The sequence below is a fragment of the Mobula hypostoma genome, chromosome 5, assembly GCF_963921235.1.
Source record: "Mobula hypostoma chromosome 5, sMobHyp1.1, whole genome shotgun sequence".
NCBI lineage: Eukaryota > Metazoa > Chordata > Chondrichthyes > Myliobatiformes > Myliobatidae > Mobula > Mobula hypostoma.
The window spans coordinates 134,637,719-134,665,245 of NC_086101.1; the positions used below are offsets into that span (position 1 = coordinate 134,637,719).

The 27,527-nt window shown below is 38.5% G+C and overlaps 1 protein-coding gene across 6 annotated transcripts in view; it reads right to left on the reverse strand.

Annotated features, from left to right (window-relative positions):
- LOC134346998 (sorting nexin-30) overlaps positions 1 to 27,527 on the reverse strand; it is a 345,667-nt gene continuing 318,140 nt past the window's right edge. For 4 of the 6 annotated variants that reach the window (XM_063048941.1, XM_063048942.1, XM_063048943.1 and 1 more), the window contains 2 exons: positions 8,729 to 8,881; positions 1 to 8,453 (listed from right to left, as the gene is read on the reverse strand). In XM_063048941.1, the coding sequence (XP_062905011.1) occupies positions 8,379 to 8,453; positions 8,729 to 8,881 (228 nt within the window). In that variant the 3' untranslated portion in view covers positions 1 to 8,378. Of the gene's footprint in view, positions 8,454 to 8,728; positions 8,882 to 11,262; positions 12,226 to 27,527 lie in introns of those variants that run through there. The other 2 variants (XM_063048944.1, XM_063048945.1) reach the window with 2 other exon arrangements.

Consider the following 27,527-nt stretch of genomic DNA (forward strand, 5'->3'; position numbering starts at 1 on the left):
TTAAATACATTAATTTTTATTAGTCAAAGTATTTAAAATCAATTGAGGTAAAGAAATGCAATATCAAAATTATACAGTTCATATAGTTTAGCCATGATCACTTAAAGTTTATACAATAACATTTTCACACAAATCAAATTGCTAACCAATGTACATGGAGGATCAAATTTCCTATGATGCAATTTTTGACACATTGCGCATTAAGCCAAGTCTGTACACTTGTTAAAAGCTTTCACTGCAGACGATCATGCACTGAGAACCACACGTCAAGAGTAAATGATTTACATAGATTTCAATTTTACATTAGTTACCAATTACAAAAGATGGCAGTATTTTGCAACTTTGAATTGCCAATCCTTTACAAAAAAAGATTTAGAAAAATTGCCAGAAGCTCAATATTGTAGTTGACATTTACAGATATAGAAAATGTTCTTTCTGCAATCATTACCTCCTCAGTGAAAAAAGCCTATTTTAGAACGATACAATCATTAATTTCTACTGGTCACTGCATTAAAAGAACGAGACAAATCTTCAATGTTTCTTTTAACCATCAAGTCATTTCCATTATTTTTCCTTGCTACTTTGTGCTTAGATCAGCAAAACCAAGTATGCATTAAGAACAACTGATAATGATAGCAGTCAGCCAGTAGCAATTCATAAGCAAAAAACCAAGGAGAAACCCCAATGGCCTGTGATATCATCCATCAGAATCCTAGCACATCTCATCTTTGGCTTTAACTGCAGAGATTCTTACTGCCTAGAACATTTTAAATCAACGTGAAAATGCTGAATGGCCTACCATCCACAACCATTTAAAAAAGGTAGTAAGATTCGCTATTTATCTAAATTCCAGGGATTCCAGCCTTTCTGCGAAATCTTTCCTTAAAAAAAAAACCCCTCATCTATTCTACTTTCATTACACTCCAGGCCCAGTTGAGGAAAACTCAAATAATCAGCTTTCTTGGGATGTCAGTGGTACTAGATTAGCACATTTCCAGTTGCTAAACTGGACATTTGCAACATGTACATATTACCTTGTAACATGTTTGTTTAAAAGAAATAAACAATTCCAGTGAGCAGGAAGCTTAGCCTTGGCGGGTAAACAGACGCCTGCTGAATTTAAACAGGAGCACAGGGAAAAGAACCAGGCAAATTTCAGATTGCTTCAATTACTCCAGGGCCTGGCTAAATTCCATACATCCAGTGTTCTTGATCATAACTCCACATCTGGCCCCCACCTGCAGTCACAGACAGGACCTTGCTAGTACACCATTAGCAAGTCCACAGGTAACAGCAACTTAGTGTTTGTTAATAAGCAAAGCCTGAAGTTTCAGCATCTGATTGACTGCATGCATTGTTCTGAAGGCTCTGTACAGTTGTGGCAAAACTTCCTTGTATCATGTACTCAATAAAGGGCTATTTTGTTTGCCTTCCTCATTTGATGTATCTGAATGCTAACTTTAAGTCTCACAATATTTCAATAACATTCTGAACTCTATTCTACCAAAACCAAAGACCTCATTTCCTCAGACGAAAATTACCTTACACCACAAGTTATTTTTAAAATGCAACTGACTCAAACAGCAGTCGTCAGCACTGATCCATTGGGCATCCTTCTAGTTGTCATCCTGAACATTACCAATTTATATTTACTCACCACCTTCTGATAGTTAACCAGGTCCTTTTTTCATGTTCTCACCATTAACCGCATCTTGCACAATTGGAAATGTAAATTGTACTTTGCAAATATTACAATACTGTTTCAAGTTTTCATAATCTCCCTTGACTGCTTCATCCCCTAATAAATGTGTTAAACACCATTTCCTTTTCATAACACTAGGACTGAAAAGTGGGAACATAATACTTACATAAACAATTTCATTCAAGAATGTTACCAGATTTCAATATTATGGTTTAGTTGACAACACTTGTAGAATATGAGGCATTCTAGACACAAAACAAAAAATCCTAGGCTATGGTTTTCCACAACCTTGGCAAGTTAAGGACACTCAACCACACAAAAAAAATTAAAAATGTGAAAATAAATCACAGATTCAAAAAAAAACAACTTGGCACATTAATTGTTCCAAGCACAAGTCTGGCTGCATTCTTAATGACAGCCTCAACTTCCTAAAAGAGGTAGCCCACGTATTACAAATGCAAAAAAAGCAAGGCGATTTGAAATTGGGGACCACAAAACTAAGTCAATGAACAATCAGGTGCTTCACTTTCAGTTATACTATCAAGTTGATTCTCCAGCACTAATATGTTAAAGTAGCATTGGGTGTTAGCTTTGGTTTTCAAGCCAAGATAGAACATATTTTTCATAAAGTTTACTAAAAATAGCCGATCTGTTCAGTAACATTATTTATAGAAGTCTGTTATATTCTATTTCCTACACTGCAGAAACACTTCATTATATGCAAACAACTCTTTGGGTCATGCTGCCATAGCAACAAGTCTTTCCTCCTACTTAATGAAGTTCAACTCCAAGAACCATTTGAATGAATAACCTATGCAAGGAAAAACAACATCAACTGTACCAGTGACACCTCCCTCCCCGTCACTCTAAACAACTTTTATTCACACTTTGAAGTATGCAACACAACACCAGCAACAAAAGCTACACTTTCCCAGGTGAGCAGCCACAGTCTAACAGCAGCAGATATGGAGAAGGACTCTGCAGAAAGTCAACCCCAGTAAAGCAACCGGGCCAGACAACAAATCAAGTGGGGTACTCCAAGTGTGTGCACCAGCTCACTGACATCTTCAAAGAGATCATCACCACTTCTGTCATCCAGGCTGCTTCAAATCAGCCACCATTTCTTCACCAAAGAGCTCTAAACCTTCAAAGTGGATGTACAGAAGACATTCCCTTTGGTGGGGGAGTCTAGGACCAGAGGGCATAGCCACAGAATAGAGCAGGAGTTCCAAACTTTTTATGCCATGGACACCTACCATTAACCGAGGGGCCACGGACCCCAGACTGGGAACCCCTGGAATAGAGGGGCACTCATTTGGAACGGAGAGGAGGGTCGTGAATCTGTGGAATTCGTTGCCACAGGCTACTATGGAGGCAAGGTTATTTATTGGGTGTATTTTTGATGTCAGAGCATGAAAGGAGAACTGTTTGAGAGGGAAATGGATTAGCCGTGATCAAATGGCAGAGTGGACTAGATGGGACAAATGGACTAATTCTGCTCTCATGTCTTATGGTTTAAATATTAATGTTTGGCAACACAAGAGGACAGTGTTGTAGAAGATGTGTGTAATAATGGCCTAATTCTGCTTCTATCTCCTATGGCCTTGTGGTCTAAATGAACGCCGCCCAGTGGCACTAACACCAATCAAGTGCTTTGGATGGTTGATAATAGCACATATCAAAAAATCAAAAGCTCCATTCCTACCACATCGTACACTCACCAACAGAACCGCTCTATGACAGATGCAACTGGCCCTGACACACCTAGAAAATGAGGACACCCAGAATGCTGTTTCTGGATTTCAGTTCGGCATTCAAAATATTGCCCACAGACTTTGGTGAACAACCTCCTACTCCTCAGTCTAAGTATACCAGTGCTACTGGATGTTGGACTTCCTAACAAGGTCAGATGCACAACCGTTCCTCCCTCCCCATCATCCTCAACACTGGTGCCCCCCAGGGCTGTGTACTGCTGTACACTCTGCTCACTCAAGACCACCCGAGCAACCACACTGTCAAATTCATTGATGATATGACAGTGGTGGGGTTCATCACCAACAGTGAGACTGACTTTTCAAAGTCAACAAGACAAAGGAGATGGTTATCGACTTCAGGAGAACTTGGTGGCATAGCAATGGAAACTGCAAGCAGTTTTAAACTCCTGGGAGTGCACATTTTACACAACCTCTCATGCTCTCAAAACATACTCTGCACAGTCAGGAAAGATCAGCAATGCCTCTACTTTGAGGAGGTAGAAGAGAGCTGGACTATGCACACCGAACTTGTGTCTTTCTGCAGATGCACAGTAAAGGGCATCCAAACAAGCTGCATTACTGCTTGGCAAGGAAACGATGTTGCACCAGAAAGGAAGGCTCTACAACAGGTAGTCAAAACTGTTCCATGCATCACTAGCATCAACCTACCTGCCAGCAAGGACATGTACAGAAAGGTGCCGTAACATCATGAAGGTTCCCACTCAACCTGCTCATGTACTGCCTTCCCCACTCTAATGAGGGAGGAAGCTATGTAGCATTCATACCAGGACCACCAGACTTGAAAACAGTTACTTTCCCCAAGCAGTACGGCTGATCAACACCTCCACCCACTAACCCACTCATGTATGCCCCCAACCACCATTTCTTTATTTACTAATAAGTCACTTATGTACAGACACTTCTGTGCCTAGCATCACTATGGACATACAATGTATACAAGATATCTTAATGTATTTATAATTGTTTTTGAACATTATTGGGTTCTTTTTTTTAAAAAAAGCTCCATCGGATCTGAAGTAACAACTATTTAATTCTCCTTTACATTTGTATACAGGAAATATTAAACAATCTTTAAAATAGAATTTGCATTCTTTTAAATCTACAATTTTAATTTAACCAGCTTTGTTGAACTCTGATCACAAACTACCTTTACAAAATATAAAGGATAAAACTAGAATTTTACCAGTTCAACGTATATCTGCTTGAAAACCTAAAAAATGGGATAGAGTCAGTGCCCAGCACTAAACCAGATATAATTTCTCCATTATCAAAATTGCCGTATTAGTTCCTCAACAGAAGTTTTACTTTGCCTCTTACTGAAGTTGTCTCTATTCCATTCTACTTGTAAACTCAACTTCCTCATGCTTACTGGATTCCAGGCTTACAAGCAAAATATTCAATTACCACTCGTAAAGGGAAACCAAAGCAGGCATCTGAAAAGGGAAACCAATGCAGGCTTCCCCCACCTTATTCTTGGTGAGGAGTGGCTGGTTCTTGCCCAAACTGAAAAAGACTTAGAAATTTTCAGATTACACTGATAGCTCACTGGAGACAAAGGACTGCAGATATCAAAATCTGGAGCAAAAAGCAACCTGCTGGAAGATGAGTAGGTCATGCAGCACCCGTAGGAAGAAAGGGTTCAATCCAAAAGTTCTTTCAGCAGACTGCTTGTTGCTCTTGATAGCTTAGTATTACTGCTACTTTTGTTTTTAAATACACACCTTCAGTGCTCATTCACAATCTTTTAACATGGGAGATAACATAGCTTTAATGTTTCACAAGTACTGATGAGACATTAAATAGTGCCAAGTGCTACCATACAATCACAACTATGCCTGCCAGCAAGCAAGAAATTGGTTTATTATCCTCTGCTTAACAGAACTCTTTGCCAGGCTCACAACCCATGTAAAATAAATTTGATTCCATAAATTACATTAGGAAGTGCTGCCCATTTAATGAAACAAAATTATTTTTGGAATGCTTAGTTTTCTTCCTCAAAGATTAGAAAGGGTTGACAGAATTAGTGAGTGCACACCAGAAATTTACTTATTCCTGCATAACAATAATACACCATTTGAAGGCAAATACTTGACCCAAAACTTTATTCAATAGTGTCCAAAAAAAGATTCATAGATACAAATGAGATTACAATAAATGTTGGCAATAGCACCAAACTTGCAGGGGAAAGATGTATCAAATTAAATAGCCCACACTCATTTTACTAACGATTAAGTCCTTCATGATTTATCAAATGTTTCATGGTTTACGGTTTACAGTAAACAAAAGCACAACCTCAAACAATTGAGGATTACAATTGAATTTACCCCAAGATCCACCAGCAAAACAAGGGAATAAAACATTCAATGTCTCACTTCTAGAAACTAGTACCTTGCAAAACTGCAATAATCCACGTTGTAAGAATCCTTCAATGGAGTTACATTTAACGAAATTAGACACGTCTATTCCCTAAAGGGGATTATTATATTTGTTCCAATTAGCAAACACTGAAGAGATACAAACATTTGATTAGTTCATTTCATTGTTAATTTAAGTAATGAAAATGACCATCACTATTACACTGTGCTGGATATGGTAATTGCACCCAAACCCAAGCCTGTCAAATGGAACTTTACTTTAGAATATTGCCTTGGATTATCTATACCTTTGTAAGCACAAAGGCCATTACAGCTATAACAGTAGCACTGATATTACTTTTCTCCCCCACAAGACAGAACTAAGTAAAGCCAACAAGTGACCCTGAACACAGTTTACACTGCTACTTGCCTATGCCATGAGTTTCCAATGGTTCATTTGCTCCATACTAACTTGCTGCAAGTCTGATCATTTGACTTAAATCATTCACTTTTGTTTCTCCATTGAAAACATTAAGTATCTGTGAAAATGGAATAAAGTTTTGGCACTTAAGCAAATCACTGGATACAAATAGTAATAAATTATAGCATGGCCAAATGACCCACTTACAAGCCAAGCAACATCAAAGTTTTTGCAAGATTAGTGTACATTGAGGCATCTCACTGGTGTGATAAAATAATGATCATTTAAGAATATTCTGCTATTACTCTTCTGACCAAAAAGTTATTTTCCTGAACTTTTTTTAAAAAAATGCTTCCTCTCCAAAAAAAAACAGGCCTGTCCTGCAACTTTGGAGAACTCTGAACATACCATTTCGAACAATTAAAAGGGAACATTGATTTCAAGTGTACAAGCAAATTTCAATCAAATCCAAATTTCACACCCACTCCTCAAAGCAGAACACCCAATAACTTTGTTTTTAGTTTCACACATTAAACTGCTCACAATAAGGAAATGCACAGGAATGGGTGAGTAGATAGGCAAAGTATCTCAATGCTACATAAACTTCTCTTGGAAAATTACCATGGATGAAAATATAAAAATGAAAACCTCGTTCTTTAACCAGACCCTTATTTTCAAAGCACTTCCACATATAATGAAATTCTCCTTCAAATGGTAGTTCAGTTAGAAGACCTTAAATATCTAACACAGAACACCTAAATAAGCATGAACAGCATTGTTGATGCAGAAAGTACAAGCAGATTTCTCTTTTACCAAAAAATTAGTTAATGCAACACAACAGCACTTTCAAAAAACTACCCATTGTTTAGTGAACTATCAATGTTCATTTCAGGAGAAACTGAAAAAATACACTGACTGCAGTGATTCCATTACAGAAGGTATGAAAGCAAAGTGCAAATCATGCAATTTGGCCAGTTTTCCCCCTCACTTTCATAGTTTAGTACACTGAAGCCATGGAAACAAAGCACCTGGGGTTGCTAAATACTCAGACAGATAAATTTGCTTATACAAAATTTTTCATGCAACAAAGGCACTTTTGTACACACATAATTAATTCAATTATTTGCTCCCTGGATTATCTGATAGGTAGGAATACCTCTGCCTTTATCTGCAATAGTCACTCAAATCAGATACAAGTAGGTCTAATCAACAGGAGGGAAAAAAAATTAAGTGAGTCTTTTCTTCCTTTCCCGTAAAAATATCCATTATTTCAGGTAATTTGGAAATATCAAACATGACAATGAATGTGAAAATAACATCAAGGATTAGGAACTGTACAGAGTGAATGAAAATAAAAGATACTATACCCTCAAATAACATGAGTGAAGGATGGATATGTTTACCCTAATATTAACAGATGGAATGCTGTTAATTTTCAATTGATGGCCTCAAAAATGTCTCACATGCAGTGCATGGTGATGGAATCTCACAAATAATTAGTGTCCTGCTGTCATGGTCTGTCTAATGTGCACAAGGAAATAATCACATTTTACAAAATTAAGGTTGATTACTAGTGTAGTGATAACAATACAAAAGAACAAATCTCAAGTATCAGGTGTTTTCTCCCATTGGTCTAGGGGTTTTAATATAATCGCTCAATCCCCAAATCAAGCCTTGGGGCTTTCCAATGTACAGATATACTCAAATCTCTACAACCGAATCCATAGAAGTACCAGCCCATACCCAAGTGCATTCTGTTGGTTACAAGGAATGCCATTAGATATCTATCAAAAATGCTTACATGTTACTTTTTTTTTTAAAAAGTACAGTTCATGAAACAGCATAACAGCCAAAGGCCTACATTATATTCTTCACCATTTGCAGTACTAGACATGGACCGCACTCAGCAGACCACAAAGTGAATTGTTAGATAACACTGGACAAAACAAAAACCTTCACTAAACAGAGCACACCTTCTGCAGAGTTTTATGTCCTTGTACAACATGGTATTGATGTAGAGCCACACACAAAATCAACTGACTCTCCTGCCCCAAAGTGCAATATTCCAGTACTGAGCTGGGAAGTGACGGAGAGAAAGCCATCAGTGACCAATGCTAAGTAACAAGCTACAAGTGGTCCTCACTTTTATCATCCGGCTTCTCTTGTAGAAGAGGAATAACAGACTCCCATGCTGCAAGGCACTGTAGAACACAAAAACAAGTATCAAGATAAGTGCATGTCATGAATTCCAAATGAGAAAATGAATCTGCACCCCAATTCAGAATTTGTCTCAAACTAGGAAACAAGTCAATTACTTCCTAGAACAACATACGCAAGCAGCAGTAACATACCAGTTGTTTTGCATGGGATATCACCAAGGCATAAATACAAACCACAAACAGTAGAAATAGGTCGTCGAAAGAATAGTTTTAAAAAGTCAGGCAGCATAGCATGCACATTCATATCACAGATTTACCTTCTCATAATACTGGATGTTTTTGTCTGCCATTCCCATTAACAGATGCCGGAAATCCTGCCTCTTGTTACACTGCCACCGATCCCAGTCTGCCTTTAGATCAGCATTAAAGCATTCCACGCGATCCTGGCACTTTTCAACATCTGTTGGTATCTTTACAATAGAAAAGATTCAATTTGCCTTCATATATTGTGCACATAAAAAAGAAAAACAATTAACCACTAGCATAGATTGCATGGAAGAAATACTTTCTTCCAATGATTCAGAGGATTACACAAGTAATGCAATGCAGCTCAATGACAACTGACCTATTCTGCCACTGGACTGAGCCTGAGACAGAACAAAATTAGAAAGCTGAGGGGCCATATAAACCTTGCATATATTCCAGCTACAACCAGCATACATAAAGCATGGTTCCTTCATTTGAAAGGAATTTACTGAGAAGGTGAAAAAAGACTTTTCTCATTAAGTATTAATGCTGACAACTCATTTCTGAAATTGACTTTAAATTTAAATCAATTTCAAGTGTTTTGTATAGTCTTCGATGCAGAGATTGAAAAATAGTCAGATGGCCTTAAATACTACAAGCAATTAAAATGACAATAAGGTTGGCTGGAGGCAGGAGAATGAGATCAGCCATCAAGGGCTAGTCCACATGGACCACTCTTGTGGGAAGTTGCAACAGAGGCCTAGAATTCAAGTAGACTTGTGGGGTCAGAGGAAAAATAAAGCCTGTAGCAAAGCATTAAAAATAGCACTTAGATTTAAAAAAAGATTTTAAAAATTAGTTTCATTTATCACATGTAAATCGAAACAGTGAAGTGCGTCATTTGCGTCAATGACCAAAGTTCAAAGCAAATTTTATTATCAAAGTACATACATCACTATAGGCAACCCAGAGATTAATTTTTCCTGCAGGCACACTCAGCAAAATTATAGAATAGTAACTAACAGAATCAAAGAAAGATCAACTAGGAGTGAAGATAACTAACAGTGCAAATGCAAATATAAATAAATAGCAATAAAACAAGAATGAGATACTGAGATAAAGAATCCTTAAAGTGAGATTATTGGCTGTGGGAACATCTCAATGGATGGGCAAGCGTAGTTATCCCCTTCTAACAGGTAGAAAGCAAGCGAGTTTATTTGTATGGCACTTTTCAAACACAAGGCAGTTCAAACTGCTTTACATAGAACAAGATCTAATAATCAAACAAATTTCAGACAATATACAATAAAATCACAAAGGACACGTGAAGCTATAGTGCGGGAGATTTTAATTAAAAGCTACAGCAAAAAGGAAAGCTTTAAGCCTCGATTTAAAAGAGCTTAAAGTTGGGGCAGACTTCAGATCAGAAGGTTATTCCAGATGTATGGAGCATAGTAACTAAAAGCTGCTTCACCATGTTTAGGTTTGACCTTAGGGACAGAAAGCAGACTCGCACCAGATGACCTGAGAGCTTGAGAATGTTCATAATGCAGCAAGAGATCCGAGATATATTTTGACCCGAGACTATTCAGTGCTTTATAAACCAGTGTTGAAGTCAATCCTCTGACGGACAGGAAGCCAGGGGTCTGAGAACTGGAGTGATATGTTCTACTTTCCTGGTCTTATTGCAGACTCCAGCAGCAAAGCTTTGAATGAACTGCAGCTGTCTGTGGGCGCTTTTTTTTTTAAACAGACCTGTGAATACACCATTACAATAATCAAGCCTACTAAAAAATAAATGCATGGACAAGTTTTTCTAGCCCATGCTGAGACACAAACCCTTTAGTTCTTGCTTTACATTTTTCTTTTAAGATGGTAGTAGGCTGGCTTTGTAAGGGGATTCTTCTTTTATGTTACGGCGAAGGCTAACAAAATGGCTTCTTTGTTATGTTATAATTTAAATGGCTTTTCTGTAATATCTGCGATGTAAGGAGTTCTCTCTCTGCTTGTTTGGGTTCCTGAGGAGACTGAGGTCCTTTAACATCTGCCGGACGATGCTGAGGATGTTCTATGAGTCTGTGGTGGCCAGTGCTATCATGTTTGCTGTTGTGTGCTGGGGCAGCAGGCTGAGGGTAGCAGACACCAACAGAATCAACAAACTCATTCGTAAGGCCAGTGATGTTGTGGGGATGGAACTGGACTCTCTCACGGTGGTGTCTGAAAAGAGGATACTGTCTAAGTTGCATGCCATCTTGGTCAATGTCTCCCATCCACTACATAATGTACTGGGTGGGCACAGGAGTACATTCAGCCAGAGACTCATTCCTCCAAGATGCAGCACAGAGCGTCATAGGAAGTCATTCCTGCCTGTGGCCATCAAACTTTACAACTCCTCCCTTGGAGAGTCAGACACCCTGAGCCAATAGGCTGGTCCTGGACTTATTTCATAATTTACTGGCATAATTTACATATTACTATTTAACTATTTATGGTTCTATTACTATTTATTATTTATGGTGCAACTGTAACGAAAACCAATTTCCCCCAGGATCAATAAGGTATGACTATGACTATATTATTGATAAGAGAGGGAATGAACAAACTGGGATAACTGTTATTCTTTCTTGTGTGTCTGTAAGCTATTGTTTTTCGTGGGCTTTGAGGCAGAAGGCGCGATGGGGACAGGGAGAGGAGACACGATGTTGTAAGCTGGGCGGCAGAAAGGACCCCGAGCGGGAGTCCGAGGCCCAGGGTCTTCGGCGAGGAGAGGAGATGAAGACAGACTCGTGTGGAGCGTCTGGTCAACCACCGTGGTTGGTCCCAGGCGGCGAGTTGAGGTGGTCGGAGGGGATCGAATGTTCGAAAGACGACTCCATTAATTGAGCTCCAACTGTTGTGCACGAAGTGGTTGAACTTTGATAAGTTTGGAGCCTTTTACTTTCCTTTGATATTTTATCTCTATTAATTATAGTTCCAGCAAGATCTATAAAGTATAATCATTTAATCGCATATGGTGTATTGTCTGTTATTTGGCCGGGTGGGGAACATCACATAGCATCCACACAAACTTGATTACAGAGTTTGGTGTGGCCGAAGGCTGCTCTCCCTCGACGAAAGCGAGCTGAGCGAGCCTGAGGCTTACCAGGGGGCTACATCTTAACGTGGCTGTTAAAATTTAAGTCATAGTCCATCTCAACACCAAGGTTTCTGGCTTGGTTTGTGATCTGTAAAGACAGGGATTCTAAGTGAGCATCGACTTTTGAATGTTCTATTTGGCATCATAACAATTATTTCAGCATTCTCTTTAACTGGAGGAAAATTTGGCACATCCAATCAGTGATTTGTTCAATACTGTTTTTTTTTGAGATAATATGGGACTATAGTCACTTGGTGACACATAAATTGGAGTGTCTTTCGCATAATTAAGATATTTTGTTGCTTACCATGATTTGAGCTACAGGGAGCATGTATACGTTAAACAGAGGAGGCCTTAGCAAGGACCCTTCAGGCACTCACATGCAATTTTTGTTCAGTCAGATACGCAGCTACCAATCGATACAAAATATCCCTGTAAATACAATTTAAATCACTTTAAGGACTATACCAGAAAATCCCACCCGGTTTTCCAGTCTAGCCAGTAATCGCCAGCTATATCAAAAACAGCACGAAGATCCAGTAAAACCAAAACTAAAACTACATCATGATTTAAGCAGATGTCATTTAAAACCTTAGCCAGAACAGTCTCAGTGCTATGGTGTTGTCGAAATCCAGACTGGAAAACATCCATAGTTGCTTAGTGCCAAAAAGTTATTATGTTGCTAATAAACCACCTTTTCAATAATTTTACTTAAACACAAGTTTAATATTAATTACTGGAGCACCTAGGATTTATTTTTTTTTTTTTTTATAAAAAGGGACTTAAATAACTGCAGTTCCCAGGGCTTTTGGGAAGTAGACTGATAGAAGAGAAAAGCGTTGAATATTTGCAGTAACTGTTCTTGACCCTGGTGGTGAGAGTCCAAAGTTCGAAGTGTCATTGTGCTTCCGACGCCAACATGCCCACTACTTACTAACCTTATTGCAACATCTTTAGAACTTGGGAAGAAACTGGAGTACCTAGGAGGAAATCCCCATACAAACTCCTTACAATAGTAATGGGAATTGAATCCTGGTGCTGAATTAGCATTACGCTGATTTCTACACTACCATGCCAATCATTTCATGTTTTAAACACAAAAGGCGGCAAACAGGGTATGATGAAAAACACAATTGAACATACTCCAAATCATGGATCAGGCTTCTGAAAATAAAAGTCAAAAGGTTAAAAATTTACATCTGAACAAACCCGATAGTTAGTTTGTTGGTCATTCATTCCTCCAATTACAGGTCAGAATGAATATTTCACAGACCGCCGCTGCTAACACCCAGAAGACATGAGAGTGCAGATGCTGGAAGCTACAGCCAAACAATGAACTTCTAGAGGAACCTAGCAGGTCAGGCAGCATCTCTGCAGGTAAATGGACAGACCATTTACATGCAGAAATGCTGAATTACTGCAGCAGCTCGTCTACCACCTCCCCCCCAAACACCCAACTCCATCATATTCATTTTCCCACAAGTTTTGATTGAGTAAAAATATTGTACAAATTTCCAGTTAAAAATGTTGTACTTGCACTGAATGAATCAATAATACAGCTAGGATATAGTGCAAGGTGACGTATGAGGCTGCTTAACAAAGTAGGAGCCCATAGTATTACATGAAAGATACTAGCATGGATAGAGGATTGGCTGATTGGCAGGAGGTAAAGTGGGAATAAAGGGAGTCTTTTCTGGTTGACTGCCGGTGACTAGCGGAGTTCCACAGGGGTTGGTGCTGGGACAGCTTTTTAACATTACGTGTCAATAATTTGGATGATGGAATTCATAGTTTTGTGGCCAAGTTCGCAGATGATATGAAGTGATGAGGCAGGTAAAATGGAGAAGACAGAAGGACTTGAACAGATTAGGAGAATGGGCAAAGTAGTGTCAGACAATACAGTGCTGGGAAGTGTATAGTCATGCACTTCGGTAGAAGGAATAAAAGTATATACCATCTTCTAAATAGGGAGAAAAATTTTAAATCCAAGGTGCAAAGGGACTTGGGAGTCCTCATGCAGTATTCTGTAAAGTTTAACTTGCAGTTTGAGCTGGCAGTGAAGGAATTGAGGGAGTTAAAATATAAAAGCAAGGATGTTACGCTGACACTTTAAAAGGCACTGGTGATGTATCACCAGTTTTCAGAGCAGATTTGGGCCCCTTATCTAAGAAAAGATATGCTGACATTGGAGAGTGTTCAGAGGAAGTTCATGAGAATGATTCCACGAATGAAGCAGTTACTGTAGGAGTATCTGATGGTCCCGGGCCTGTACTCGCTAGAAGTTAGAAGACTAAGGGATGGATCTCATTGAAACCTATTGAATCTTGAAAGCCCCAGTGGATGTGGGGAGGACATTTCCTACTGTGGGGCAATCTAGGACCAGAGGGCACAGTCTCAAAATAGAGGGACATCTACTCAGAACAGATGCAGAGGAATTTCTTTAGCCAGAGGTTGGTGAATCTGTGGAATTCATTGCCATAGACATCTGTGGAGGCCAGGTCATTGGTGTATTAAGGCAGATGTTAATAGTTTCTTGACTAGTCAATGCATTGGAGGCAACAGGGAGAAGGCAGTAGAATGGGGTTGAGGGAAAATGGATCAGCCGTGATGAAATGGTGGAGCATACTTGATGGGCCAAATGGCACAAACCTGCTCCTATGGCTTACGGTCAGCATCCAGAATTAGTTCATTCACAACTTCAACTGGATTTATCCTAGAAAGACCAAGTACACCAGCTTAAAAACTGTCTTTATGTCAAATGTTATCTGTGACTTCTAAAAAGAATTCTTTTCCATTATGGATTGCCTGATACTCTATGACTTGCTACTGAATGAAACACCTTTTAAACCCATTTCAAAAACCACAGCCAGATGTACAAAAGAGACTGCTAAGACAACACTAGGCACATAAGGGAGCCCAATGCAGAACACCAGAAGTAGTTATGGTTGAAGGATTGTTTTCCTAATGGTGACAAAATATACTGCATTACACAAGTTTTAGAACATCCAACTCTATACTTACAAGCAACACACACAAAATGCTGGTGGAACACAGCAGGCCAGGCAGCAGCTATAGGAAGAAGTACAGTCCACGTTTCGGGTCGAGACCCTTCATCAGGACTCTTACAACAAGCATCTCAACTAGAGCTCTTCCCCCAATCATTTCACCATCATCACATGACTCCTTTTGTTGAAGCCTTCCAGCAATTTAAGATCCCAGCGCCAGTTTGTATGACCAGAGACTTTTGGCTTCATTTCAAATTTTTAATGCTGCTTCCTTTAAGCATTTCCTCAGTCAACACCAGTATCAAAGAGAAAAAACAAAATGCAGTCTGTACACAACACATTAGTGAAAGAGACCCGAAAACTGCAGCACAACAAATTCCTTAATGATATGGCACATTGCACTGGAAAGTTAAGCTCATTCAATACCACAATTCTACCTAGTCAGCTGGCAAACAAGCCCGTCTTTTTGGAAAGTAGGATTTCAATGACATAAAATGTGTTTTCCACAGTTTGTTGCACGTTGCCAATTTAGTTTGCTCCATTTTGCCTAAGTCATTCTGGTTCACAAACACGACATTTCAGGTTACGCTTCTGCCTCTTTCCTTTCCAGACCCTGATTAAAGATTACTTCAAAAAGTTTTATGAATTGTCCTAACATTTCTATGCTACAGTACCAAATTCTGCTTGACAAAGTTCTAGTAAAGCCCTCATTAAAACATATAATAAATACAAGCAATTGGAAGACAGATACAAAGTCTGAGCATTTAGCACCCAATACAGACATTTACATATTCAACAGCATACATTTCCCAGATTACAAAAAATCAAACATGCACTGAGATTAACATTATGGCTACATCCACACTACGCCGGATAATTTTGAAAACAAAGCTTTTTCTCTTCGTTTTGACCTTCCATCCACACTAAAGCAGCATTTTCATCCCGCGAAAATGGAGATTTTCAGAAACTCTCCAGAGTGAATAAATCTGAAAATGCCTAATATCCGTTGTAGTGTGTACGGGGTAAACGGAGAGATTTAAAAACACTGTCATGACAACACCACAACAATGCTTTTTCTGCTTCTGCTTGGTACTACGCAAGCACTGCCGTACGGTTGTTATAACGCGCAGTCGGTGTGAACGGCGTGAGAGTTAAATTGTAAAGTGAGCTTTTTTGACTGTTTAAAAACGCTGTCATGACGTGCCGGAACAGATGGCCGCAGCGCGGCATTTCATTGTTTTCTTGAACGCAACCCCCCACATAACCTAACAATGTCAGAACAGACGGCAACGAGACTGAAGCCAGAAGAGTTAGAAGTGTACTCACCAAATACTTTGACCCATAGCTTACTGAATAAATAAGTATACGCACTTTGCCCTGTTTTCTGTCCTTGCTCGTATGAAGGTGGTTTACTTATTTATGCAAGTAATTCTCTGACAATAGATGTGTAACAGCCTAACGTAACATTGTATGGAAATACAAGATAATACCGATGCAGACATGTTTTGATACATTTAACAAGGTGCTTTATTAATGCAACAGAGTTAGTCAGTTTTTCAATGTTCGTCCTCAGCCGGGTCATACTGTCCATGAACTCGCTGTCGGTGGCCTCCATAAGCTCCAGTATTTGCTTTTTTTTTTTTAGTTTTAAGTCCTCCTGCGCGAGAGCCAAGAGCAATTCCTTTGAAGTTTTTCTACTCTGTAACTGAACAAATGCGCACTAAGTATATCGTTTCCTCTTTGCTTGTTTTCTGTGTGTCCTGCGCGTGCCCAGTAGAGGAGATTCGCCCAAATATCCGTGTTAGTGTGGACAGAGACATTTTGAAAAACGCTTAGTGTGTATGCCTGTCGTTTTTACTCAAAACCGGCATTTTCAAAATTATCCGGCGTAGTGTGGACGTAGCCTCAAACACCTCTGAATTCTCACATGATACAATACCAACTCCTAGATGAATCCCATCAATACCCACTTTCCCTGTAATCTATTCTCTTCTGCATCAAATCCCTTCATGATTCTCTTAACTATCCTTTTCACTCCTTCCACAACCTCACCGACAATGTGCAATTTACAGTGGCCAATTAAACTACTAACCCGGATATTTTGTAATATGTAGGAAGTCACAATGCCTCCAATGCCATCACTGTAAAAACATGCAAACACTACTATCCCACCTTGAGTATTTTAGCCAAGCAATTCCAAGCCCAAATAAAATTGCTGATAAAATTTCAACAGATGGAATTACGAAAAGGGCATTATGTATGGACACTTGAGTGATTCTTCCAGTCTGGCAATTTAAAAAAAATTTTATTCAGTAAATATTTTTTTTAAAAATGGACTAAATTACTGGTTTAACAGGAATAGCTGAGCTTACAAATAATCAAAAATTCCTTTCTTCCTAATCAAGGTTTAATTCAAACATTGTATATTTGTTTTGTATTTGCTTAGTTTGGAAAGTGGGTGGGTGATACCAGCTCCAGACCCAGTACCAGTCATTTATTATTGCTTTCCATCTGAATCGATTTAGAAATACACTTTCCAAATGGGGAAATTTCTCCAAAACTTTTAAATTTACACCTTTCTTTAGATTATGATTTTAGAGAATACTCAACTATGCTGATCAGCTAGTAGTACCAACTGAAGACATGGGCTTCATTTTGGAAAGAAATTAAGTAATTCCATGCTACATGAGAGAACTTGCCAATATATTGCTTTGTCAATTTTCCTTAATTATGACACTCACTGCCCAGATCCAAACTCTTGCTGCCACTTATGCCAAGATGCATCAATCTTTGAAGTGCATGACCAAATTTATCCCAAACCCATTGCATATCTAGTAGCAAGCAGCAAGAGTCTTCTGACTCAAGTGTTAAAACTAGATTAGGAACACTAAAGCATTAATTTTGAACTAGACACCTATAGCTATTTTCCTACAAGGCTCAAAAAAAAAAAAAAATCTTGGATGATTTATCTCCAAACGCAAGCATTTTCAACAGAAAGCATGCTCCTGCCTTATTTAATAGAACAGCTGGACAATGTTTACACTTAGTGAATGGCTGACCAAAATAACCATTGCTTGGAGATCAATATAGACCAGGGGTCCCCAACTTTTTTTGCACCGTGGACCAGCTTAATATTCACAATATTCTTGCAGACCAGCTGGCTGGCGGGGTGGCGGGGGGTTGTTCAAGCAGGGTTAAACTCACCTCAACATGTCTTTTACAGTTGGGGTTGCCAACTTTCTCACTCCCAAATAAGGGATAAAAGTAGCAGTCAAATCCTGACGAAGGGTCCCGGCCCAAGACAATAGACAATAGGTGCAGGAGTAGGCCATTCAGCCCTTCGAGCCAACACAGCCATTCGCTGTGATCATGGCTGATCATTCACAATCAGTATCCAGTTCCTGCCTTATCCCCATAACCTTTGATTCCGCTATCTTTAAGAGCTCTATCCATCTCTTTCTTGAAAGCATCCAGAGACTTGGCCTCCACAGTCTTCTGGGGCAGAGCATTCCATACATCCACCACTCTCTGGGTGAAAAGTTTTTCCTCAACTCTGTTCTAAATGGCCCACCCCTTATACTTAAACTGTGGCCTCTGGTTCTGGACTCACCCATCAGCGGGAACATGCTTCCTGCCTCCAGCATGTCCAATCCCTTAATAATCTTATATGTTTCAATAAGATCCCCTCTCAGCCATCTAAATTCCAGAGTATACAAGCCCAGTCGCTCCAATCTTGCAACATATGACAGCCCCGCCATCCCGGGAATTAAGCTTGTGAACCTACGCTGCACTCCCTCAATAGCAAGATGGTCCTTCCTCAAATTTGGAGACCAAAACTGCACACAGTACTCCAGGTGTGGTCTCACCAGGGCTCTGTACAGCTGCAGAAGGACCTCTTTGCTCTTGTACTCAATTCCCCTTGTTATGAAGGCCAGCATGCCATTAGCTTTCTTCACTGCCTGCTGTACTTGCATGCTTGCTTTCAGTGACTGATGTACAAGAACACCTAGATCTCGTTGTGCTTCCCCTTTTCCTAACTTGACTCCATTTAGATAATAATCTGCCTTCCCGTTCTTACCACCAAAGTGGATAACCTCACATTTATCCACATTAAACTGCATCTGTCATGCATCTGCCCACTTACCCAGTCTGTCCAAGTCACTCTGCATTCTCATAACATCCTCCTCACATTTCACACTGCCACCCAGCTTTGTGTCATCGGCAAATTTGCTAATGTTACTTTTAATTCCCTCATCTAAATCATTAATATATATTGTAAACAGTTGTGGTCCCAGCACTGAACCCTGCGGTACTCCACTGGTCACCGCCTGCCATTCCAAAAGGGACCCGTTAATCGCTACTCTGTTTTCTGTCAGCCAGCCAATTTTCAATCCATGTCAGTACTCTGTCCCAATACCATGTGCCCTAATTTTGCCCACTAATCTCCTATGTGGGACTTTATCAAAGGCTTTCTGTAAGTCCAGGTACACTACATACATTGGCTCTCCCTTGTCCATTTTCATAGTTAAATCCTCAAAAAATTCCAGAAGACTAGTCAAGCACGATTTCCCTTCGTAAATCCATGCTGACTCGGACCAATCCTGTTACTGCTATCCAGATGCGTCGTAATTTCATCTTTTAAAATTGACTCCAGCATCTTTCCCACCACCGACGTCAGGCTAACCGGTCTATGATTCCCTGTTTTCTTTCCTCCTCCCTTCTTGAAGAGAGGAACAACATTAGCCACCCTCCAATCCACAGGAACTGATCCTGAATCTATAGAACATTGGAAAATGATTACCAAAGCGTCCACGATTTCTAAAGCCACCTCCTTAAGTACCCTGGGATGCAGACCATCAGGTCCCAGGGGCTTATCAGCCTTCAGACCCAACAGCCTATCCAACACCATTTCCTGCCTAATATAAATTTCCTTTCTTCCTTTTTCTATCTTTTTATTAATTTCATAGAATGAAAACATAACAAAGCAAAAATACAAGTAGGAGATACATTGTTACATTTAAAATGAGTAATTGTAAAACCAAATAGTAAAAATTGACGAAGCTCCCAATCGTGTAGAATAATAATGAATAATACAAAGCAAAAAAAAAACTGAAGAAAAATCATGAAAAAGAAAAAAAAAAGAAAAAAAAACAAACCCCATCCCCAAAAAAAACCTAAACAGAATTAGTCAACTAAACTAAAAGACTTGGGTAATACTAACAACTTGAAAATGGGAAAGAAGAAAACCTTAGTGTCAACGCCTCCATTCCTCTCAACCAACAGCACAGAGAAATAAAACAAGTTTGGAAATGGTCAAATTACATCAAATGAAAATGCTGAATGAATGGCCTCCAAGTTTTTTCAAATCTAATGGAAGGGTCATAAATCGCACTTCTAATTTTTTCCAAATTCAAACATACCATAGTTTGTGAAAACCAATGAAATACCGTAGGAGGGTTAATCTCTTTCCAATTCAGCAAAATGGATCTTCTAGCCATTAGAGTAAGAAATGCAATCATCCTACGTGCTGAAGAGGTTAGATAATTTGAATCTATCATTGGTAATCCAAAGATAGCAGTAATTGGATGAGGTTGTAAATCTATATTCAAAACCATTGAAATAATGTCAAAAATATCTTTCCAATATTTTTCCAACAAAGGACATGACCAAAACATGTGAGTTAAAGAAGCTATCTCGGAATGACATCTATCACATATTGGATTAATATAAGAATAATAACGAGATAGTTTATCTTTGGACATATGAGCCCGGTGCACTACTTTAAACTGTATCAACACGTTTAGCACATATAGAGGATAAATTAACCAATTGAAGAATTTTTTCCCAATTTTCAATCGGTATAGTAATGTTAAGTTCACTTTCCCAGTCAGCTTTAATTTTATTGGAAACATCAGGACATAAATTCATAATTATATTATATATAATTGCTACAACACTTTTCTGAGAGAGATTTAAATCTAAAATTTTTTCCAAAGTGTCCATTGGATATGTGTGTGGAAAATTAGGAGAAACAGTAATTAAAAAGTTTCTAATCTGTAGATATCTAAAAAAGTGAGATCTGGGTAAGTTATATTTATTAGAAAGTTGATCAAAAGACATGAAACAATTATCCAGAAATAAATCACGAAAACGTATTATACCTTTGGTTTTCCAATCAAAGTAAGCTTGATCCATAGTGGAAGGTTGAAAAAGGAAATTAGATATAATAGGACTTGCTAAAATAAATTGATTGAACCCAAAAAATCTTCGAAATTGAAACCATATACGTAAAGTATGCTTAACTATTGGATTATTCATTTGTTTATACAACTTGGAAGAAGTAAAAGGAAGCGAAGTTCCTAAAACTGAACCCAAGGAAAACCCTTGTAATGAATTACATTCAAGATTTACCCACTGTGGATTTAAAGATACATCCAAATCTCGTAACCAAAATTTTAAATATCGAATATTAATTGCCCAATAATAAAATCTGAAATTCGCAAGGGCAAGCCCCCCTCCTTTTTAGGTTTCTGTAAATACCTTTTACCTAACCTAGGATTTTTGTTCTGCCACATATATGAGGAAATTTTTGAGTCTACATTATCAAAAAAAGATTTTGGGATAAAAATTAGAACCGATTGAAATACATATAAAAATTTGGGCATATAAAAAAGATCTATGATTATTAGTACAAACCGAGGCTACCGGGGAGTGATATAACAATTTAATCCAAGATACAAATGTCAGACTAAAATTAAATTTCTCAAGAACATTAAATAAATAAGGCCATTCGACTCTGTCAAAGGCTTTCTCAGCATCTAATGAGAATACATTCCGGGGTAGTAAGTGAGGGAGTATAAACAATATTCATTAACCTCCTAATATTAAAGGATGAATAACGATTTTTAATAAATCCGGTTTGATCCATAGATATAATTTGAGGTAACACCTTCTCTAACCTAGTTGCTAGAATTTTTGAAAAAATTTTTGAATCTACATTCAAAAGAGATATCGGTCTGTATGATGCACAATCAGTAAGATCTTTATTCTTTTTAAGGATTAAGGAAATAGAGGCTTCGTAAAACGATTGTGGTAATTTACCTAAACTGATTGCTTCTTTGAATATTCTAGACAACCTTGGAGAGAGAATGGAGGAAAAAAATTTTTTAAATTCCACTGTAAACCCGTCCGGACTGGGTACTTTACCAGAATTCAATGATGAGATTGCAGTTATTCTTTCTTCTTTTGTAATGAAAGTTTCTAATGATAAACAATCTTCGGGTGATAATTTCAGGAAATTCAACTTACCTAGAAAATCATGCATGAAATCGGAATCATGAGGAAAATCCGAGTGATATAGAGAGGTATAAAATTCTTGAAAGGTTTTGTTTATCCCAACATGATCAACTGTGAAAGTATGATCGTGTTTACGAATCTTAGTAATTTGACGTTTAACCAAATCAAATTTCAATTGATTAGCCAATAATTTACCCGATTTATCACTATGAATATAAAAATCACTTCTAGTTCTCATTAATTGATTTTCAATCGAGGATGTTAATAATAAGCTATGTTCCAATTGAAATTCAACTCTGTGTTTGATAGCTCCTTACTGGGAGAAATAGCATTTTTTTAAAAATCAATTTCTTTAATTTTATCAACCAAAAGTATTTCATTCTTAACACATCTTTTCAAACCAGCCGAATAGGAAATAATATGACCACGGATATAAGCTTTAAAAGCGTCCCAAACAATTCCATTGGAAACTTCTTCTGTAGTATTAGTTGAAATGAAGAAATCAATCTGATCCTTTATAAACTTGACAAAGTCCGAGTCTTGAAGTAAAGTAGGGTTAAATCGCCATTGTCTATTAGTACAAGAAGTATCCATTAACTTGATAGAAAGTTTCATTGGAGCATGATCTGAAATGGCGATAATGTCGTAATTACAATCAACTACAGATGGGATTAATCGAGAGTCAATAAAAAAGTCAATTCGGGAATAAGAACGATGAACATGTGAAAAAAAAAGAGAATTCTTTGTCATTTGGATGTAGAAATCTCCAAATTTCTGAAATCCCAGAATCAAACATAAAAGAGTTAATAAGAGTAGCTGACTTATTCGGTAAAGCCAGACTACCGATGGATCTGTCCAACATGGGATTCAAACATAAGATAAAATCACCGCCCATTATCAACATATACTCATTTAAGTTAGGAAAGGAAGTGAATAAGTGTTTAAAAAATTCAGGATAATCCACATTCGGAGCGTAAACATTAACCATGCAACCTTTTTATTAAAAAGTACCCCAGTGATTAACAAAAATCTGCCATTAGGATCTGAGATAATATCTTGATGAATAAATGTAATTGAGGGATCTATAAAGATTGAAACGCCTTTAATTTTGGCTTGAGCGTTTGAATGGTATTGTTGTTCTTTCCAAAACTTGAAGAAGCGTTGATTATCCTCTTTCCTTACATGAGTTTCTTGTGCAAAAATAATATGAACATTCAGTCTTTGGAATACTTTGAAAATCTTTTTCCGTCTAATTGGATGGTTTAAATCATTTGTATTCCAAGAGACAAAATTAATAATGTGAACCATAATGAGATTAACCCTTTGGTAAGTAAAGGGTTAACCATAATGTAAACTCATGAAATCGGAAGAGGAATACATGATCAGAGAGGAACCGGAAATCTCGACACTGCAGACATCTTTGTAGTTCTGAATCAGCCCAATAGAAAAAATTAAAGAAAGAAAGAGACTACCCCACCCACCAACCCCAAGAACCCCGAACTAAACCAGAGAAGACTGAAGAAAGCTCTAACCCCATTTCTGCAGGAGGCAACTCCAAAGATATATGTTATATAGATGATCCCCTGGAAACTAATACATATAAAAAATAAACACTATAGTAAAATAATCTACATAATATAATTACTAAAATATATAAATTAAAAAAGTTAGTATCAATACGTATCAACATACATCAAAGTTGCTGGTGAACGCAGCAGGCCAGGCAGCATCAAGGTTTCCTTGATGCTGCCTGGCCTGCTGCGTTCACCAGCAACTTTGATGTATGTTGCTTGAATTTCCAGCATCTGCAGAATTCCTGTTGTTTGCGTATCAATACGTATGATTAGTTAATTATAAATAAGTAAAATATCGCTTCCAGAAAAGAAAAGGGATTATGGGGAGAAGAAACATAGGAACATGGCGTCCCAAAAAGAACAAAGGAGATTATGCAAAATGAAAGACAAATCGCCATTTTAATTATACGGAAACCAAAAATAAAAAACATATAACTAAAAATGATCGTCAGATCAAATCATTAGTAATAATAACAAAAAAAGTTAAAGAAAAAATTAACTAAAGGAAAATGATGTTATTCATAAGAAACAAGTATTCTATATAGGTTATAGAATAATAACTATAGTAGTAAGCACAAAACACAAATCTTGAGCTTATAAAAAACCTTCATCGTACGGTGGTAGAAGGTTTGTTTTTAAGAAAAACACCAGAGAAAAAAGCTGGTGCAGAAGGCACCAGGCATTAATTAAAGAAGGATATCTGTGTCAGATGGGTAGTTGTCATCCGAAAAGCTTCGAGCGTCGGTTATGGAATGGAAGACACGACGAGATCCATCAGAAAGAGAAATTCTGAGACGTGCAGGATACAAAAGTGCCAGTTTAAGATTTTTTTTTAACATTCTGACATTAGAGGTTTAAAAGTCAGTCGCTCCTTCATCACTTCAGGACTATAATCTTGAACTATCCTGAAGGAATGCTGGCAATACCTGATCATCCCTTGTCGACGAGCAGCCTGGAGAAGCTGTTCTTTAACATTGACATAATGGAAACGAAGAATAACTGGTCTCGGTTTGGATACAGCCAATGCTGACTTTATCCACGGTATACGATGGGCACGATCAAGTAATGGAGGGTCGTTGGGAAAAACTGAACTGAACGTATCCTTTAAAAGTTGAGCAAAGAATATTGCAGGGTCTCCAGTCTCAACATCCTTGGGTAAGCCAAATAAGCGTAAGTTTTGTCTTCTCGATCAATTTTCAAGATCGATAACTTTGGATTTAAGGTGTTGCAGCTGCTTAGTAGTCGAAGCTTAATTCTTCTCTAAGTTCTCAACTTTTGAATCCGTCTTCTGAGACTTAGTATCCAGTTCAGAAATTTTACCTCCATGTTTTTGAACTTCACAATCCAGAGATTTCAAAGATTCCGTGATTGATTTTAAGTCTTCATTAAGGCTTTGGCGATGTTGTTCAAGTTGAGCAGATAAACTTCCGGATAATTTTCGCCGATGTTCCTCGAGCTTTTCCTCCAGACACTTCATTATAACCTCGTAAGTTAATTTGGTTTGTTTGGAATCACCTCTCTTTTTTCCTCCGATCCCGTCGGAGCCTTTCCCATCTTTGGCTTTGGATCTTGTACTTATTTCTTTAAACTTCAGAGTTGCAATTAACGAAGAATTCAGTAAAATCAATGAATCAGTAAGATAGAATAAACCTTCTGGTGTGGATAAAATTAATTAGATCAAGGAAATCATAGGTCAAGGATAACAGGAATGGAGCGAAGCCAGAGACGACCTCACTCCATGAGCGCTCCCTGCAGAATCCAATTTCCTTCAATTCATTCATTAACCTAGGTCCTTTGGCCACTATTACATCTGGGAGATTGCTTGTGTCTTCCCTAGTGAAGACAGATCCAAAGTACCTGTTCAACTTGTCTGCCATTTCCTTGTTCCCCATAATAAATTCACCCGCTTCTGTCTTCAAGGGCCTAATTTTGGTCTTAACTAATTTTTTTCCTTTTCACATACCTAAAGAAGCTTTTACTATCCTCCTTTATATTCTTGGCTAGTTTACCTTCGTACCTCATTTTTTCTCCGCGCATTGCCTTTTTAGTTAGCTTCTGTTACTCTTTAAAAGTTTCCCAATCCTCCGGCTTCCCACTCGTCTTTGCTATGTTATACTTCTTCTCTTTTATTTTTATACTGTCCATTACTTCCCTTGTCAGTCACGGCCTCCCCTTAGGATCTCTCTTCCTCTTTGGAACGAACTGATCCTGCACCTTCCACATTATTCCCAGAAACACTTGCCATTGGTGTTCCACTGTCATCCCTGCTAGGGTATTGTTCCATTGAACTTTGGCCAGCTCCTCCCTCATAGCACCATAGTTCCCTTTGTTCAACTGTAATACTGACACTTCCAAGTTTCCCTTCTCCCCCCTCAAATTGTAGATTAAAACTTATCATATTATAAATTATCATATTATAAAACGTCGACTGTACCTCTTTCTATAGATGCTGCCTGGCCTGCTGCATTCACCAGCACTTTTTTTTATGTGTGTTGACGGGACACTTGTGCTTACCCCAAGAAAGACTACCATGACCATGAAGCCTTGCGCGGGCACCTGTGTGCGCATGAGTGAAGTGCTCATATATGACGTGCCGGTTTTTTTTCCCCCACAGATCAGTTTTGGCTTAATCTTCCCCCAACAAAACAGCCCCCCGCCCCCATCTTGGCTACTCTGACCACATATCTGTCATGTTAACACCAGTATATAAACCACTGCTTAAACGTGTGAGAGCAGAGAAAAGAGAGATAAGGGTCTGGCCAAAAGGAGGAGCCTCAGCACTACAAGACTGTTTTCTTACACCCAGACTGGGACATATTCAAAACAGCAGCCTCCTATGACGACCATACAGACATTGAGGAGTATGCGGAGGCAGTAATGAGCTACATAGCCAAATGTACGGAGGATGTCACTGTGATGAAAACCTTCACCGCACGTGGTTATAAAAAGCTACGGATGACAACAGAGGTGCGTTCACTACTGAAGGCCCGTGACACAGCCTACAGATCGGGGGACAGGAGTGCGCTTCGCTCAGCCAGGTCTGCGCTCTCACTAGGGATCAGGAAAGCGAAAAGGGCCTACGCGGTCAAAATACATGGACACTTCTGTGACACAGGTGACACCAGACGGATGTGGCAGGGAACTAAAGCTCTGACAGATTACAAGATCAGGCAGAAAACTGATGATGAAACAGCTCTCTACCAGACAGGCTTAACAATTTCTTTGCCCACTTCGAAGCATCAAACACTAAAGCTGTTACATTCTCAAGGAAGTCTTTTTGGGTGAGAATGATGTAATGGTCTTTTAGAGATCACCTGATGTGATTTTCCCGCCGATGTGAGGTCACGTGATGACATGTGCCCCGTGACTATATAAGGGTCGACTCAGGTGACGCAGTGGGTTTTTGAGTTTGTAGATTTCCGGGTAGAACGTGTTGTGCCTCTGTTTCTGTTACGTGTTTGTTTTTGTGACGCAGTTTCATTTTTAAAACGGAAGGTGCGTTCTCTTACAAGATATTGTATTATTGAACTGGAAATTTGTGGCTGGAAGTGCCAAACTACTCAATTCCGACAGTTTTGAAGGGAGAGTGAAGAATTCATCGAAGTGAAGGATCGAGAGAAGTCGGCATCGGTTGGCAGTTTAATAAAGGATCGATCTTATTGAGTCTTCGTTGAAGAGAACCTGCATTGAGATAACTCTTGCAACAGGGCAATCAGTTCATGCAAAAAGGTTCTCTCTCTCTAAAGGAATTTAAAGTCAGTCCATTTAAACTGTTTATTTTCGGCATCGGGAATCCTGTGGACAGAACCAGCAGTAAAGAAATCTGTGAAGAAATCCTTCTCCAGAGAAGTTTCTCCCA